The 18,995-nt window shown below is 48.3% G+C and overlaps 1 protein-coding gene across 1 annotated transcript in view; it reads right to left on the reverse strand.

Annotated features, from left to right (window-relative positions):
- Nucleotides 1-5,711: 5,711 nt before the first annotated feature.
- Thbs4 (thrombospondin 4) overlaps nt 5,712-18,995 on the reverse strand; it is a 43,471-nt gene continuing 30,187 nt past the window's right edge. Inside the window, exons 11-22 of the mRNA XM_021180088.1 lie at nt 17,521-17,625; nt 17,165-17,272; nt 16,804-16,963; nt 15,516-15,634; nt 14,570-14,622; nt 11,878-12,071; nt 10,324-10,502; nt 9,281-9,329; nt 9,001-9,197; nt 8,184-8,356; nt 6,461-6,600; nt 5,712-5,938 (exon numbers count right to left, since the gene is read on the reverse strand). Of these exons, the coding sequence (XP_021035747.1) occupies nt 5,877-5,938; nt 6,461-6,600; nt 8,184-8,356; nt 9,001-9,197; nt 9,281-9,329; nt 10,324-10,502; nt 11,878-12,071; nt 14,570-14,622; nt 15,516-15,634; nt 16,804-16,963; nt 17,165-17,272; nt 17,521-17,625 (1,539 nt within the window). The 3' untranslated portion in view covers nt 5,712-5,876. The remainder of the gene's footprint in view (nt 5,939-6,460; nt 6,601-8,183; nt 8,357-9,000; nt 9,198-9,280; nt 9,330-10,323; nt 10,503-11,877; nt 12,072-14,569; nt 14,623-15,515; nt 15,635-16,803; nt 16,964-17,164; nt 17,273-17,520; nt 17,626-18,995) is intronic.

The following is an 18,995-nucleotide window of genomic DNA, read 5'->3' on the forward strand; positions in this document are numbered from 1 at the left end:
CTCCCATCCATCTTGTCCCAGTGCTAAGAGAATCTGCTGACACAATGGTATATACATTCAACACCACATGTCTAAGTTAAGATTTACTGATGGGAGACTTGAAATAAATCCTATGTCAGAAGTCACTAGATCAAAGCTGTGGCTTCTTAAGGTCCAGGGCCTTAGCTTCTCACCTGCGAAAGCACTCAGTGCAAGGCTTCTTATGAGATCCCAGTGCACAGTGCAGACATCTTAAAACAAACAAACAACCCAACAAAACAACAACAAACAGAACAAACAGCAGAAGCCTGGAGGCCCAGTTTTAAGAAACCAAACTTAGACTGAGTTGGAATCCAGCTTTTTTTTTTTTAATCCAGCTTTATGAGTGTGTATTGGGAAGCAAAACACAGGCTCTTTGTTATAGTTTTATTTTAATCGTTAATACAAGCATCATTTAACTGCTCACACTTTTCTTTTAGCTCTCTTTTTACTATCAGTTACACGTATACATGTGTGTCTATATGGAGGTATTTGATGTGAGTGTGGGTACCTGTGGAGGCCAGTACAGAGCATGGGATCACTTGAGGTTGGAGTTATAATTGGTTGTGGCCCTGTAGGCTCAGGTACCTTAAATTGACCTCAGGTCCTGAGGTCATACAGGCACAAGGGCAGTATGTGCTCTTAACCATGGAGGCATCTCTCCAGCCCTATACACAGGCTTTCCTTAGCCAATATTCTGCCACTCATTTGATTTCTGAATGACTGATTGATTGATTAAGATAGGGTCTCTTGTATGTACTCTGGCTTCCACCTTGTTATGTAGAAGATAACCTTGCACCTCTGAGCCTCTCTGGAGTAGTGCAGTTGCAGATGTGTGCTGCTATGCCCAGTTTATGTGATGCAAGAGATCAAACCCAGATCGCAGTGCATGTTGGGTAAGCACTCTCCAACCTGATCTAAAGCCCAGCCTCTCACACTTCCTCAATTTTTGTGCTTGTTGTTTTTTTTTCTTGTAATGATAACATAAGTACCTGTGCGTGTGTGTGTGTCCTTCTGGAATGGTAGGTGTGCTTTGCAGGGCTCCCTCTCTGTACCTGGATCTGAGACTGTCTGCTTCTGCCCCTACTGAATAGAGGTTGGGTAGGAAGGGCCCTAGAGACACTTGGAGCGAGGGGTGTCTGTGGAGGCATCCCTGTCAGTCCCTGAGGCCCACTGAGCTGACTTGGTTACAGGCCACTTTGATGGTGCCCTCCTACCTGCTCCTCTCTGAGTACTGAGGAGCCCAGATCTCAGCATGTCTTCTGTCCTCTCCCAGAGGGCCTCTGGTATCAGCCCTTACTGAGGCTTCCCCTCAGGAAGTTGGGTGGATCCAGAGGATGAAGTCTTATCTTCTGTGACCCTCTGTGTCAGTGTTCTGTAGTTACAGGGTGTTCTTGTTGGGATCCGCTTTTCACCACTGTTCAATCGCAAGGCTTAGTGGAGCCATTGGGTAGATTTGCAGGCATAGCTGTGGGGAGCTGTCACCTCTGCTCTTAGAGTACAGGGTAACCCATCCTATAGTCACACGACCCCATTAGAGGTTTCTGTCACCTCATGCTGCGTAGACATGAGATAGACAGGGCCACTTCAGACTCTCCTCTTCTGTCCCCAGCCCTTTCTCTCCTTCCTCTGCCTTCCCTCTACCTTTTGAGCAACAGGACCACCTTAAATGCCACTTTTAAAGTTACTTAGTTCTCACCTTGTCCCGCCTCTGGGTCAGCCCCTTCTCTCTCCTTTCTCTCATCTGTCTGCCTCTTGAGCAACTCCAGTTTCTTTCTTTGATGAGCCTGACTTTTTCAAACTGTATCTCTGAGGTAGCTATTTTATTTTTTTCAGGAGGCCCAAGATGGTCAAAGATAAGCTTATTCTTTAGATCATTAATGTGGTGGTTTGAATGAGAATGGCCCCCGTAAGCACATATATTTGAATGCTTGATCCTCATTTTGTGGAAATGTTTGGGAAGGGTTGGGAGGGGCAGCAGTGTCAGTGGTGGTGGGCTTTTAGGTTTCAAAAGCACATGGCATTAATGGTCAGTCCTCTCTGCCTTATGTTTGTGGTTCAGGATGTAAACTCTCAGTTACTGCTCCAGCGCCATGCCTATCTGCCTGATGCCATGCTCCCTACTGTAATGGTCACAGACTCTAATCTTATGGAACTATGAGTCCCCAAATTAATTGTTTTCCTTTATAAGTTACTCTGGTCATGATGTGTTGTCACAGCAACAGAAAAGCATCAGTAAGGCAATTGACCTCTGAGGTGGTTCAGATGTGGAGACAGTGAACCCCAATTCCTTCTCATGTTTCCCTGAGTCCAACCATCCATTTGGGTGGGGAGTAGACTCATTCCAGAGAGGTGGTGGTGGATGTGTCAGCGACCTAGAACATCTGACTTTCATACACCCCAAAATAGGCCCATGGGGGAAGTTTAGGATTTGGGGAAATAAATGCAAGATTACTCGGGTTCAAATAGACTCAAGGCCTTAGGTGGTCTATTCCCATTCAAAGTATGGGGCTAGGTGTGACCATGGTCACTTCAGGAGGGAATCTGTGGGTCTATGTCCCCTATGATCCCCTGTCCCTGCCTGCTCCTGTGTTAACCAACATTCCTTTATTGTTATGGCATTTATGAGGATCTGTTTGCAAAGAGGAAAGGGTTATTTTGGTCGTAGTTTCAGATGACCTTAAGATAAGCAGTCTACTGCCACCGGAGAAAGAACTTAGGCTCAAGAGAAAAGCATTAGTCTATACATGAAGCGTCCATCATTATGAGGGTAGGGCAGACAGGCAGAGGAGATGGGGCAACCAATGGCTAGAGGCTGATGCAACTGTGGGCTGTGCTACGTGGGGCATCAGGTGACTAAGGTGACCACTAATTGACCTTTGCTTCACGATAATGACATCTCCATGTAGTTAACCTGACAGGATTGTCTGTCCATTGGATGACACACATAAGGGAAGGTAAAAAGAATGGGATCTATTCTAGAAAAAGCCAATGTTGCTAGGACCCCACATGTGGCTCCAAATGGAACCTCTCCTCCTCTCAGTTCATGGTACCAGCCACTTGGCTCCCAAGATGCCTTACTTCAGGGTCAGGTATTTTAAACTCTGTTTACTTGTTTACTTATTTACACTAATTAGCTGCTTCCTTCCCTGTTAGCTTTCTAATCTGGACCATAAAATGATGCTCGATGGAATTTAAATAATAGTGACTACCTCCTGTGCCTCTGTCACCATCCTTAACTCTGGAGCCCATCTGAATAGTGAAGAAACAGATACTCACTTCTGTTTGTGAAACACAGGCTAGTGCCCTGGGTGGAGAAGGAAGGGTCTCCCATCCTCATCAGGCAGAGGCAGAATGCCTATGATTCCTTTTCTTTGCCTCCTCCTATACCCTGGGTGATACTCTCCCCTATATCCTGTGTGATTTCATCCAGGTATGGGCTTTCCTCACAATGATGTCTCCTCTACCCTAAGCATTGGAAGCAATCAGGACAGGACAAACATTGGAATGACTTCATATAGTGGGTGATTGTGTCTGTTTCAACTCTGGGACCATTCATATCAAGTTGGATTTACAGGATCTCTTAGAGAAAGAGCTAGAACTGACCGGAAAACCTCCTCCCTGCCTGTTAGCCTTCACAATGTTATGCAGGCTTTTCAAGAGAGAAAAGATGCCCATGGTCTTCCCTAGTAGTGGCCCCAACATGCAAAATGTTTGTACTGGTGCAACAGGACATGAAGGTTATGGGGGTAAAGAACTGCTTTCTAATTGGATGATGGGAGGCCCACCACACAGGAGGGAATTCACATCCAGTATTGTAAACCTGGTCAAGAGCTTGGGAGATGACAGGCTCTAGAGGAAACCTACCGTTGTTTCAATACGTTGACATGTTGACAATCTGCCTTCTAAGCATTTATAGACTGGCACTGTTGTCAACCCTGACCAGGGACGCTTTAGCTGAAGTGGGCAGCAGTTAGAGCAGAGGAGCCTCAACCCTTCAAAGCCCCGAGATTGACTGTCCAAGTGTTCAGCTCTGAGTGAGACGCCTATATCAATCCCACCAAGGCAGAGGGAACATCACACAAGAGGGGACAGGAAGAAGGTGAGATCTGAAGGATGCTGCAAAGATTAAACCTAGACTCCCTATCAGACAACACGCCTGCCTAGTGGATGACAGTATTTTGTGTACATGCTTTGATAGGCTTCAGTGATAAGAAGTATTTCTCCAGAAGAAGATCTGGAACCTTCCTCACAGTGCCTGGTAAAACACCGAGCGGCCCAGAGCGAGAGCATTCGAATAGCTCTACAGGTGTCATATGCCTGTACCATCGAGTGAAGAATGAGAGTGCTAGAGCTCAGAAGCTACCTTGGTGTTAGCCGTAAAAGAGGGGTGCTTAAAAGGCAACCATTTCCTGTCACTGAGTCCCCTCCCTGCCCAGGGATTTCAGAATTTAGGAAGGTCTGTAGATGTGTTTCACCCAGAGATTGAGAAGAGTCATTGGCAGCCATGTGGCTGCTCCACCAGAAGGTTCCCCCAGGAGACTGGGTAGTCAGCCACAGTGAGGGTGGGCTGACTGAAGTTCCCCCACTCACTGAGATCTTAGTGTCCTCATTTAGAAGCTATCACCTCCTTCTAGGCTCTACAGATAAGGAAGATGGCCCCCAAGCCAGCATGGCTCACATCCGTCACCATCAGACACTCAGAATACTATAGCCATGGTAAAAGTGGGAGGGATGTTTATAATTTATGATACTCCAGAGAATTATGGGAATGAAAAATACATTGCTGAGCTGTGGTTGAGGCTCAGCTGGTTTAGCATGCCTAGAATTCAATACCTAGCAGGACATGAAACCAGGTATGATGCATACCTTTAAGCCTAAGAAGTGGGGGCAGGAGGACCAGAAGCACACAGTGATCTTTGGTCACACAGAGAGTTTGGGGTCAGTCTGGTTTATATGAGAACCCATCTAAAACCATAAAATAATAATAAAATAAATTGCCAAACTTCTTTAGAATTAAATCTCAGGGGGGTTTATAAAATTTCTGAGTGTCTTGACTGACTACTGGAAAGTATCAGCTAGTACACAGCTGCAGAAAGCTTCTGCCCTGTACACGTGGTGACTGGCACTACTGTCATTGTCACCAGTCCCTACATCCCACTGTTTTTGTTACCTCAGAGGCAGCCACTCTCCCTTCACTGCCCAGCAAATGCTTACTGGCTGTTTGCTTCCTGCCTGGTACTGTGGGATCTGAATACAGTGACAGACATAGAATGACAAGATCTGTTTTCTTCCATTTGACTCACAGGACGCTAGGGGGAGCCAAATCCGTAAGTGTCTGTGGAAGGAGGTGACAGAAAGGCTGAGGGAAGGGTGTCAGAAGAACAAGGCAAGCTTAGTTCAGGTTTCTCAGGATGTCACCTCCTCCCGAAGCCTGGGGTGTAGGGGTGTGGGGGGCTTCCCTGGAGACTGTGTGAACATAAAGCAGGCTTTAGTGTGGCACTAAATAGGGTCACCCCAGAAATGACTTTTGGTATGATTGTCCGGTTCATACCCGGGCTCCGTGGCACACAGTACACACTCAAGGGGAAAAGAAAAATAAAACCAATCTGGTAAGTTTATCAAGGATTCCTCAGAAAGCAACACACGTCACCAAAGCCTGAGCTTCCATTAGAAACGACTGAGCACCATGGTTATTAGAAATAGTCTCTTCTTTATTTCCACATTCATATAAAAAGTTTTGATGTATTTGGGCTGGTAAAAGAAAAGCCATGGTAATATAAAGAGAACTATAGGAAGTTTTAAAAAAGATGTTGCTTTCTGTGTTTGAGAAGGCAGTTGTGCGATTGCTTCTTGGCTTAATTATCCAAGCGGTCGAAACTCTGGGTCTGGAACTCCTGGAAGTCCTCTGGTATGGTGTCTGCAACAAGAACCGGGGTGGTAGTTAGTGAGGATCCTTCCAGGCTGGAATCATGGCCGCCACAGGCCGCCCAGGCCTCCTGTAGGGGGCGCTGTCAGCTCGCTCGAGACTCCCACAGGCTCGCAGCCATTTTCTACTTCAGGTTGCTTTGTTGTAAATCGTTGGCTTAAAGCCCAGCGGGGCTTATTCATAGGCCTAGAGAAAATTAGCAGGCAGAGTGCTTGTTCAGTCTGTGATTATGTTTGAGTCTAATGAAAAAGAAAGGCTGCCTGTAAATTAAACTGACGGAATTTCTCACCGAACCCCTAACTCTAAAACATGCAGTTAAATTCTATGGGTTTCAATTTTCAGATTTGGGAAGCAGGAAAGCCTGGCTCTGCCTTCCTCTTATGTTATGCAGGGAACATCAGGTTTTAATGAGCACGTGGTGGTGAGGCTTTTGGGGGGAGGATGCGTGTTATAGAAATAAGATTTCTTGGTTGCTCCCCTGTACTGTTGAGGGGCACTCAGCATGAAGGTTACCGTTGCAGCGGTACTTGAGGTTGGACCAGATGATGTTTTCTTGAGAGAAGCAGAACACACCAAGTCGGCCTCCACGCATGGTGGTGTCTATGGTGACCCCAGAGTCAGCCACCAACTCTGAGCCTTCATAAAAGCGCACCCTGCAGAGAGCACAGGTGTCCACGGTGAGGAACGTGGTGCCACTCCCGACTCGTGTACTTACCTCTTTATTCGGACATGTTGCTTTCCACTGAGTCTAGTTGGTCCCTCCCTAGTGAGGTTAGAAGTTCCCCAGGACAGGAACCAAGAGTCCACGGCTCCCTAACTTGGTTTTTAACAGGCCCAGCATGGTGTCAAGTGCACAGTCCCTGGATAGGTACTTGCTGGTGAATTAAAACAAAATAGCTTGACACCATGGACAAGCGGTTTTGTGGCTTCACTGCCTTGTGAGTTATTTTCTCTGGATACTGTACCTAGAAGCCCTGCACTTTCCTCTTTGGTCTAGCTGATTTCACTGGTGGACTCTCAGAGCCTTGATCAGTAGCTTTAGGCAGTTGTGGGGGCAATTTCAGTTGTCATAGTAGCACTGAGGGACAGAAGCCCCTGGATGCCCGCCTTCAATACCCTGGAGTGAATTAGCCAAAGCTTGCCCCGTGCTATGTACCCTTGTGGAGTGTCATGCGGAAGGTGAGCTGCGCCTCGCCTCGGAGAGGCAATGGCGTTTTACCCTGAGCATCATTTTCTTCTGCATTGATTTTAAGTTAAACTCAATTCCCCAGAGTAAACCAAGAAGTGCCTGAGCATGCCGTTCTGTTCGAAAATTAAGAGTCGGCTCCTGTATGGGTATTGTCAACACCACTGTAATACTTAATTCTCAGACACACCACTCTGTGTTTAAATGCCACCTTCATGTGAGTCTAGGAGTGGTTCCAAGGAGCTATTTCCTTTGGTTGTATAGCAATCAATTCTTATTTCTCTGCAGTTTTAGGGTTTAGATGGACTTTTCTAAAATTATATACTTAGAAGGATCATATTTTTATAGCTCTGATTTCATTTTTGGGACAGAAAAGGCACATTGAGCTCCATCAGGTAAGAACCTGGCCACACCTGGTCTCCCTGTGCGGTGAACAGAGGCAGATGACACAAGGGCACAGAGAACAGAGCATGAATCAGCTCTCACCGCCTTATTTTCACTCGATGCATCCGTCTACCTGGTACCTCCCACCCTGGCTGGGAAGCTGCAATCCACATACCCCCGAGCACCCCACACACATGCTGCAAGTCTGGGGCGTGAACCCTGACTGCATTTCAACAAGAACAGTTGAACACACAAAACAACAGCAACAGCAACAGAAACAAAACAGTCCTATAAAGAAGCTGAGGCCATCACACCAGTCCCAGGATGAACAGTTCTCTCTGTGCACAGTCCGTGCCAGGAATTGTGATGAACACTAGTGAGACACAAGCCACAGAGGCTGCCCTTTTGGGACTTATGGCCCAGTAGCGAGGACAGACTGCAAGGGGGCTCTTCGGTTAGTGTGGACTAGGTTCCATGGGGCCTGGAGGAGTCTCGGGAATGAATGTCTGGGTACCATCTCAGCTGCATCTCATCTCTGCTGTCCCCCTCATCAGCTCCTCCCTCACACTTCCCTAAGAGCACACCCAAAGCATGGCCTCCCCCAGAAGTACCTTAGCTCTGCAGCTTGGCCCTCCCCATCCACGGGCAGAAGGGCCCTCAGCCTACCTGATGTAGCCCACCTGGGGCCTATGCTGCAGGAACCAGCGGTAGGAGACCTTGTCTTTCCAGCCCACATTCCTGGAGTCCTTCCACAGCAGCCTGACCTGGTCGCTGGTGTCCCCTGTGTGCCACAGGGAGTTTCGGAGATGTTCCCCTGGGCCAGTTTTAGACTTAACAGCCTGGACAAAGACATGACATGTTAGGTCAGGACATACGTAGACTCTTTTCTGTTTCAGGTGTCTGAGGTAAACATAGAGGTGGATTCATGTTCATTGCAAGGGTATGTAGTTTCATGCTGGCAAAAGCATAAACCTTCAGTGTCATTTCTGCTGAGCTGGCCCCAGCCCCAGGGAATTTAGCCGTGGATGCGACTATGCTGCTCACTCTACCTTTTTCCTGATACAAGTCTGTCGCTCTGCCTATTTGCCCACTGAGGGATCCCAATAGATGTCTGGCTGTGGAAGTGTGCTTCCTGCCCTAGCAGGAGTGAAAGAAATAACCCGTTGTTTCTGTATAGTCCATCCCTTTGATTGAACACATTGGCTAGCTAGCTTTTAACACGGTCTGCCTCAGTTATGCCTTAAACCTTCTCCACCTCTTTGACCCCACTCAGCCTGACATTTGCAGCATGAGTCGCATAGGTTGAAAGGTGCAGGCTCAACAGAAGGCAGGCAAGGTTGTCGCTCAAGGCTCCCTAGCCAAGTATCTCCTTGACTGCACTCATTTCTCAGATTAACTTAGTGACTTTTAGGGGAACTCTAAACATAAAGGAAGGTGAAGGGTCTAGAAGAAAAGAAGGCATGGGGACTCAAACTGCCATTACCTTGAGCTGAATACCAGGTTCTGCTACTGCACGGAACGGCGTAGCCTGCCAGTATGTCTGCTCCGTCTGCTTCCACATGACTACATAGAAGCTGGAGCTGTCTTGGTAACCAAAAATAAAGCCAGCATAGTCGTCATCTGTCTGGGTGTTTACGTGGAAGGTCCCTTCAAAGTCAACTCCGTTAAATGCCGTGTACCCTGTGGAGAGGAAATGCAATTAGAAGAGGCTACACTAACAGCTGACTGAATTCTACACACACAGCCAGAGGCCCAGGACGTACCAACAGCTAGGCCAGGGTCACTGTTCATGGTCTGCACAATCTCCATGCCCTGTAGAGAGAGGGGAGGACGTTCAGGACTTGAGGGGGGCTGAGAGAACTTGGGGCAGCCCGTAACCTCAGGCACCGAGGTGACTGTGTCCAGTCCAGTCCAGAACAAGCATTGCTCTGTTTGATATTGACTTAAAGGAGGTGAGTATATGGCTTTCGCTAATACTGCCACATAAGCTGACTTAATAAACTCCAAGCCAGGCAGGCTATGGCACACATTCTGAGGGACACTGTGACGGCTGGTTTGCTTTGTCAGCTCAATGCAATGTAGATCACCTGGGAAGAGACTCCTGATGACGGACTGTCTAGACTAGGTTGTCCCATGTGCACATCGGTGGGGTAATTGTCCTGATTATGTTAGTTGGTATGGGAAGATTGACACCATTTTCTGGGTTTGGTCTAGGACTATGTGAGAAGAGAACTTGAGCAGAGTACGAGGCATACACACATGCATTTCTCTCAGCTCTTGGCTGTGGATGCGATATGACTAGCTTCTTCAAGTTCCTGCCTTGACTTCTCCCAAACAATGGACTATAACTTGGAATTGTGAGCAGAAAGAAACCCTTCCTCCTCTACGTTTCTCTGGTCAGAATATTTTGTCACAGCAACAGCAATGAAACGAGGGTCACTGCAATGAGCTTTGTGAATCTGGAAACTCCACTAGCCCGTTTCTTCTTCAGGGGCATACTTAGGGGCACTCACAGGGGGCAGTCTATTGGAAAGATGAGGAGTGAGGCTCATGGATCACATTGCCAGCGCTCTTATTCCAGCCATCTCAGCCACATTCCGATGTGCCACCATGAGCAACCACAGAGGTTTTGGGGAAAGTCGATTTCAACATCCAAGAAAAGTATAGTACCTCAAGGCCACGAGATGGAGCATATGCCAAGAGAGTAGCCACATGGGAGTCAATGCCCTCCATATGGGACCCACCATTCCCAGGATGTCCTAGGCACAGGGGCTGAGTGGAGCTGCTGCCAACATGCACTGCGTACCTGGTTCAGGACCACCCAGTTGGGGTCGATCTGAGCATCCCCTTCAGGGTCCAGGACCACTGTCTGGTAGGCCCTGAAGTCAGTCAGGGTGATCTCTGCATTCTCAGGGCACACATCAATTCGATCAATGACCTGGTCCTGGTCGAAGTCAGCTTCACAGATATCTCCTACCCCGTCATCTAAGGGTGAAGGGAGGAGGCAGGGATGCAGGGGTGCTGAGACTCACTCCTCAGCAGAGAAGGGGACTGGGCAGGAGCAGAAAAGGCCAAGCTCCCACCTTTAGGCAGGGTTTTCAGAGTTAGGAGAGGAATTCACTCTGGGTTTGTTATCTGGGCCACATTCTGGAGCCCTGTGACAGCCAATCAGGAACCACCTGGAGTTTCTTGCAACACCAGTCTAAAATGTTGCCCCTTGTAGTGGTTTGATCTAATGCTGCTTGTATTCTAATGCTAATTTGGGGGCCTCTCAGACTGGTTATCCCTGAGTGACTCTGTCCCCAGCTAATTGTGATTGGTAAATAAAGATGCCAACAGCCAATATTTGGGCAGAAGAGACATAGATGGGGTTGAGGTTTCATGGGCTTGGGAAGAGAGGACCACGAGGAGGGTAGGAGGAGGATGAAGCCATGATCAAATAAAAGGATACACAGGAGGAGAAAGGAGAGAGGCCATGGGATGAGAGACAGGGGAACGTGGTCCTGATGCTGCCCAATTGGAGCTAAGAGCAGCTCAGGTGAAACATAGTCAGGAATAACTCGGAGTTATCGTTAGGAAAGTGATTCCAACAGCATGGAGGGCAGGCACCCGCCCAGCTCTATGCAGCTTAGGGCAAATTGTAATTATAAAGTCTGTGAGTATGTCTTTCTTCCAGGAACTCAATAACCAAAGGCAGGGTAGAAGCCGTGGGCTGGGACTTTTAATATATATATATTTTACTACAGACCCCCCCCCCCTCTTTCCCAGAAAGTTCTTATACAGAGTTAGGCTCACCACCTGGTAGATCTTAAGCCTGTGACAAAGGTCTAACATGTGCACAAAACCAGAATTATTGTCACCAGAATATTGCTAACTTTGGTGTCCCCTACAGGTGTCTACAGGTACAGTCTGCTGGGCTGGGCTGACCCCTGAGACACTGCACTTGCTTGGCTAGGATGAGCCCACGTCAGTTCATATCTGCCTCGACGTACACGGTTCTTTACCGGTTTGTGCGTTGCTCTCTCTATGGCTCCCTTCCCCATTCCCAGTGGCAGGAGCAAAGAAGACCAGAGCTGTGCTGAGGGCCACTGGGAACCCAGCTCTAGTATGTGACTGGGCCATGCTCTATGTGATCTCATCCCAGGCCAGCTCAGGAAGTAGCCAGGCTAATCAGCTCCAGCCAGATGCAGACCGCTGTCCATAGATGTCTACTGTCTACGTGAGCTGGATTTGAAGCAGAAGCTGTTGGGGGACAGGAAAGCTGAGGACCCCCCTAGGGAAGTATGTGTCCCTTCATGTGGTTATGGGGACTCTAGAGCTGTGTGTGTGTCCCAGGCGGCCCTGGGCAGAGCATGCTTACTGTTGCTATCTTCCTGGGCTGGGTTGGGGACGAGCCTGCAGTTGTCTGGGCCAGGAGGCACCAGGTCTGGGATGCCATCGTTATCATCATCATCATCACATTCATCGCCGATCCCGTCTTTGTCAGTGTCCAGCTGGGAACTGTTAATGACTGTGGGGCAGTTGTCTGTGCTGTCCTGGTGGCCATCCCCGTCACTGCAGAGCAAAGATTAGTTTAGTAGGAGACAGAAGCCTCTGCTCCCAGGGGGGAGTCTGGGTGGGCTGTCCGCAGGCTGGGTTTCAGCAGACCCTATCAGGCCTTTCTCTGATAAAGCAGCTTCAGAAACAACTCCCTCACTTCCTCTGTGTCCCGAAAGAAGCCAGCCACTTCCAGTTTGGGAAGATAAGAGTTTATTTCTATAATCTGTGACTCCGGGTGGCTGTCATCTCTAAGGACTGCTAGATGATACCTTGCTCCAAGGAGGTGTGAATGTGTAAGGCAAGAGGCGTGGAGATGTGTGTGGGTCCTGGCTCAGGCACTGGCGAGCAGCAGCCTCAGGCATGATGCTGGACCAGAGAGGTACACATTCCTCATCTATAAGATAGCGATACAAACAAGGCCCACCTCAAAGGGCAGCTGATTCAGTTGACTGATTCAACTTTAAGGCCTGTATATAAGCATCTTCTAAGCACTTGCTTCTAGTAGTTAAGTCCCTTGATGTTTTCTGTTACATTGTTTTTCATGATTCCCATCTCGTGACCCTGTAAGGACTTGGACCTGAAGACGGCCACTCTTTGCCCAGAAGTGGGTACACTGGTTTTACCCCAGAGCTGACCCAAGTTACATCTCTGGAAGCTAATTCTTTGTCCACCTGACCTTCTTCTTTCCAGGATGAAGGGCCAACTGTGGGGCACAACTGCTCTGTCTCTCAGAGCACCACCTAACTCTTTGTCCACCCGACCTTCTTCTTTCCAGGATGAAGGACCAACTGTGGGGCACAACTGCTCTGTCTCTCAGAGCACCACCTGAGTCTTCTGGGACCTTCCATGGCTACTAGGGACCAGAGTGGATTCTCTTCTCACTCTGCCTCACTCAAGACCTTTCCTGGCCCAGAAGCTGTGTATACCCTCCAGGGAGGACACAGAGGGAAGCCCTCCTTTTCATACCAGAGGCAGAAGAGCCCCACAGAGCATGAGTTCAACAATGGAAGACTGTGGAAGCCGATTTTCTGCACTTCTCCTAGCACAAGAGTGAGCTTGTTGGATCAGCACCATTTGCAGAGAGAGCCCTGTCACCTCTGGGGAGAAACAAGCAGTTCCTAGCCCCCTCCTAGTGAGGCTCAAGTTTATGGGAATTAAAATGTGGCAGAATGAGTCATTTGTTTTAGGCAAATATCTAGAGGCTGGCGGGATAGGCTATTTTAGAGGTTTCTATAGATGGTAACTGGAGTACATGCTGACCGGCCACTGGGACATTCTTGATACACACCACACATCATTAGGGTAGTTGTCAGAGCGCCAGTCCTACCTTATGCTCTGGGACACAGACAATGTCAGACTGCGTCACTGATAGTCTCTCCTGTGCTGTGGTACCAACAGCCACCATCTCCCACCCAAGGGATGGCCCGATGCTGGAGCTTGCTCTGTATCAGTGTGAGTTTTCACCTAACCTGTGAGGTGTGGTCATTGTCTCTATTGCTCTGAGAGGCAATGAGCTTCTAAGGGCTTGAGGAAATGTTTGCGTTCCCTTGACTGGGATGCACAAGGCAGTAATGGCAGCACAGAGAAGATGGGACCTGGCAGGAGCTGCCCTGAGCAACGCTGGGTGAACTGACTCTGCTGCAGTTAATGGAAGAAGAGCTGAGTGCTGTTCTGCTCTGCTTTTGGGGATCCGTACCCCTTCAGATGTGCCTTGACCACCTTTCCACGAAGCACCCAAGGGGGATGGGGATGAATGGGGCGAGGAGGGATGAGAGTGCAGTTGCCTGGTGCTGAGGGTGCAGAGCCAAGCTTTTCTCTTTCAGCACCAGCTCCACTCTCCATCCCATTCTGGTTCCTTCCTGATGGTGCTGGTGATTGCACTCCTGACCTAGCGCGTGCTTGGTAAATGCTTTATCATCGAGCTGGGTCCCCAGCCCTCCCTGGTCCTCATGGAGGGACTCCATGTTGGGCTAGAACGATCATCAGAACGCTTTCACACACGATAATTCCTCTCAGTGAGACAGAAAAAGCATCAAGGACAATGAAAGACCGGTGATCCCCCAGCAAGCCCCTCTGTTAGGGGGTGATGGACTTTCCTGATACGATAGTAAAAGGGCTAACATCTAATGAGTGTAGAAACCACACAAGGCACATTTCCTGGGCTAACTCAATTTCATAACTACAGCCACTCCCATTTTACAGGTAAGGAAACTGAGGCACAGAGAGATTAGATCATGAATGACATCTGGCTGTCTCATTCCAAGCTCTCCTGCAGGGCTTCATGATCTCACCTCTCTTCTGAAAAATGGTGTAAGTGCTGGTTGGAGCTGACATCACTCTTCCTTACGTAGCACTTTCAGGGAGGTACAGTGGCCTGGAGCAAAGGTGGACCCACTCCCTCCCTGGAACCTGATCCATCCACAGCCTGGGCACACTGCCAGCACAAAGCTCTGACAATTCCCACTGTCCTCAGACTCCCACCTGTTTCCATGTGGCTGGAAGGTGTGTCATACCTGTCTTGGTTGGTGTCACAGGAGTCCCCAACCAGATCGTTATCCACATCCGACTGCAAAGAGAGCAGAACATGTTATTTACCACTGGGCCTGCATGTATGGACTGTTCCCAAGAAGGCAAGCCTGGCTTATCGTCACTGGGTTTCAGGAATTGTTTCTCGGGAACCAGGCTGGCACAAAACTGCAAAAGGACAACACCATATTGGTGTAGGCACAGTGCTGAATTTTCAAAAGAGCTCTTTAAAATATCAAGCTTCTTGGAGGGGCTGCCCACACACCAGCTGAGCTGACTGGGAAGGGTTCTGGGTGGCACAGTGGCAGGCAGAGGCTGGGTGCTCTGGCTGGGTCGGCAGGGAGCTGGCCATAGGCATGGGTCAAAGCACATTGACTCTATGTTGCTTCTTACTTTGGAGTTGAGACAGGATGGGGAGTGAGGCAGAGGAGGCAGTGGGGACATGCATCTGGGCTTCAGAAGCATTTCAGGGCTTCAGAAACAGACTGCGCACCACACCCAGGGATCCAAGTAGCAGGCATATGGGAAGGGAAACAACATACCATTGACTGAACTTAATCTGCAATGTCCACACATAGACTAAGGAACTAAAGGGCCATGCAATTAGGCTCATGCCTATGTTTCTGTTTTATTTGACAGCAGAAACTTGTTTGGGTGTCATTAAGCTCATACTCCAAATGCCATGAGTGTTGTGTGCACGTGAGGTATTTCCCAAGGGTCGCAGGAGTCCCCATCCTGATTCATCACTGTGGTTGTCAGTAACTATCTCGACTGGACCAGTTTATTCCCATCATCTATGACCTAATGTATGTCATTGCTCCACGATAGCAAGGAACTGGCCAGTAGCAGGGCAGGGTTTCTCTAGATGCCAATCCATGGTGAATCTTTATATCAGCGACTTCAGTTTGCAGTGTGACCCCTGTCTTAACTGACCTGGTTAGGGTTACTGACATCAGGACAGCTGTCACAAGCGTCTCCAACATCGTCACCATCCCGATCCTGCTGGTCACGGTTGGGAACTCTGGGACAGTTGTCCAAAATGTTTTTTATTCCTGCAAGAAAAGAATGCTACCTTGGGTCAGGAGCATGCCATAGGAAAGGGTGGGAAACAGAGACTTGCAGCTGCTGAGAGGTCAGGCTGTGGTGGCTTATTCTGGCTGCACCATTGCTACATCGCCATCTCTAGTAGTACCTGAAGGTGACCTCAAAATAGGGATTTTGGGAGACTCAAACATAAATAAGTCTCTAAGGCAGCTATCCAATGAAATTGACTGTTTAAGATGTTAAAGGTTGTGGCAGCATCCAGAGGAGGCCCTGGTGACTGGGTGAGCTGACTCACTCACTGTTGTGGGTGTCTAAATTTTAATGGTGACACAAGACCTTTGGGCAGTGATATGCAGGAGCTGGGCCTGGAGCTATTGAATTCCTGTTTCCCAATTTCATGTTCAACGATATTTGAAGTTAACAACAGTGAGAGGAGTAATATTGTGGACATGGACAAATGCTACAAGTTAGGGTATTTAATTGAACTGGTTTATCAGCGTACCACTGGAATGCGGTTGTTACTGTAGCTCACTCAAGGTAAGCCTGTGCTTTGGGGGAGGTGTGTATGATCTGGAGGAGTGGATGTGTGTGTTTCAGGGGGGAGAATTTTTAAAAGGAGGTTCTTCTGGTGATGTGGTATGTTTTCAGAAACTCGGATTCTAGGCTGTCTTTTTAGGATAGTTGCCATACGCTAGGACACCATACAGAATAAAATGTCCTTCCTCAAGCTCCACGAGGCTTTCAGAGCTGCTCCTGGCCTGGACCTCCCTGAAAGTCCCTGTGGTAGAGTCCCAGAGATGGGCAGTACAGCCACCATGACATCACAGTCCTTCCCAGAGCAGGCAGGGGTTGGTACATCTTCTTGTCTTGCTTTCAGGAGGAGGCAGGGTATAGTGTTTGACCCCACTGAAAACTCAGTTCTCAGTTCCCATGTTGAGGAGTGGGGTTGTGGGAGGAGCCAGGAAGGCAGATGCCTTACAGACACAGCTCTGACAAGACATTAGTAGACAGTAGTACTCTCACAGAGTTCCTCCTAGTGCTATAAGTACCAGAAACATCTAGGGTTACTGGGCCACCAGACATAGGTCAGAGTGAATGACATGGAGGGAGGTCCTACTCCTGGGGAGGTCAGAGGACAAAGGAATTCCAAATAAAAGACAGAGCCAAACAATCCTACCATCTCCATCCATGTCGTCATCACAGGCATCGCCTCTCCCATCCCCGTCAGTATCCTTCTGGTCATTATTCAGGACCATCCGGCAGTTGTCACAGGCATCCCCAAAGATATCTTTATCACTGTTCCTTTGGTCTATATTGTGAGTCAGGACACAGTTGTCCTAAATGGCAAGAAGGTGGGAGACTTCCTCAGACCTACCTGGCTCAGGGTTGTGGTTTGCCAGATCTGCCTGTTTTATACTCTAAACACTCATGACAGGCGTGTTTAGGACGGGACAGGACACAGGACACAGCTGCAGTGGTGTGGGAACATACGCATGGAGACTTTCTCAGTGTGTGTGCCATCCTGACAAAGCTGGTACCTGTTCATTCAAGATCCCATCTCCATCTGCATCCTCATCACATGCATCTCCGATGCCATCTCTATCTGCATCTTCCTGGCCAGAATTTGGCACATACTTGCAGTTATCCTGATGGGGGGTGGGGGGAAACAGTTCAGAGTCATGCTCTATCCATCTGTCTCCTGTCAACAAGTATTTCTGACCTCAACACTGAGTTAGGCTGCCTGGCTTGGTTAGTAGCTATTTTGTTTGCTCCATTTGAGAGGCAGCTACTTTAATTTTTTTTAACATAAGATAAGAACAACCTTCCCAAAGCCATTTAAGACATGGCTTTGGAAGTCCACAGGGTATTTCTTCCCATAGCTTCCTTTCCTTACCTTCTTGCAGTTCCTGGCAGAGCATGGCAGTTCTTCATCTGGGTAACTGTCAATGTCCACATCCTTTCCACAGACATAGCCGTCACCAGCCCAGCCAACACCACACTGTGAAGGGAGAGCCCGTTACAGCTCCGAGGAAAACACTCCCTAAGGAGGCAGAGACCGACTCTGTCTCTGTTCCCCTGGGAGAGTCCCCAGGGGAAGGTCCAGGAGCCTCACTTCCTGCATAGATGGGATTTAACAATTCAGTTGTGCTAAGCAGGGTGGACCATGCCTGCAATATCAGGAGACCTAGGAGGTACAGGCAAGAGGATTAAAATCTATTCAAGGTCATCCTTAGTTACATAGTGAGTTAAAAGCCAGCTGGGGATATATGAGGTTTTGTTCTGCCCCAGAACAAAACAAGGGCTGGAAAGATACCTCAGTCTTAATATGGCACGTGCTACACAAGCTTAAGGACCTAATTTGGGTCCCCAGCACCCACAGCAAAGGCTAGGCACAGCAGTTCATGCCCACAATTCCAATGCTGTAGAGGTAGCAACTGGAGCCTCCTTAGGGCCAGATAGTCAGATAGTCAGTGAGCTCTGTTTAGTAGAGCAAACCTCCCACACCCCAAAACTAACTAACTAACAAACAAAGAAAAACCGGAAACAATACATAATTACATGGGAATGGATTAATGATTCTAAATTTATTCCAAAGGCTCAAAGGGAGATGGATAGATACCATCCCTTCTGGCTCAGACAAGGACTGGATGTGCCTTAATGGACTCCATGGGACTTCTCCTGGGATGTCAGGCTTCTAACAGCTTTGTTATGGCTGAGGACCTGATTTGCTGCCTCAAGTTATTTCAGTGCGTTTGTCCTGAGCAAGCACTAGTTTAGCTCATGGGATATTGAGTTTGCAGGTTTATTTACTAGTTTAGTGTGTATAGATGTGTGCCCAAGAGTATGTATGTGTATCATGTATGTACATGTGTCCTTAGAGGCTGAAGGAGGCATTGGGTCTTACGGAACTGTAGCTATAGGGACTTGTGATCCACACAAGGGTGTTGAAATTTTAACTCAGGTCTTTTGCAAAAGCAGCAAGTACCCTTAACTGCTGAGCCATCTTTCCAGCTCCAAAGATATTTTGGGGAGTCAACTTCCACCCAAAGAGAGAAACTTTAAAGTGTGTTATCTCTATTTAAACCCTTTTTGGTGAACAGAGGTGGCTCCCACTGGTGTTGTCAGTGCTGGTCCTGTGTACCTCCATGGACGGTGTACCTCTCCTTACCCTTCTTTGATATGTTCCCTTGAGCATTCGTTGCCCAGAAAACCAACAGTGAGCATCACTACCAGCAGGCCAAGTGGGAAGTAATGATTTTGTTTCAGTTTAAAAAAAAACAATTACAGCATTGCATGAAAGGACAGAAGGTTAAAAGTGGTGTGTGTGTGTGTGTGTGTGTGTGTGTGTGTCTGTGTGTCTGTGTGTGT

Source organism: Mus caroli, chromosome 13 (genome assembly GCF_900094665.2).
Source record: "Mus caroli chromosome 13, CAROLI_EIJ_v1.1, whole genome shotgun sequence".
Lineage (NCBI taxonomy): Eukaryota > Metazoa > Chordata > Mammalia > Rodentia > Muridae > Mus > Mus caroli.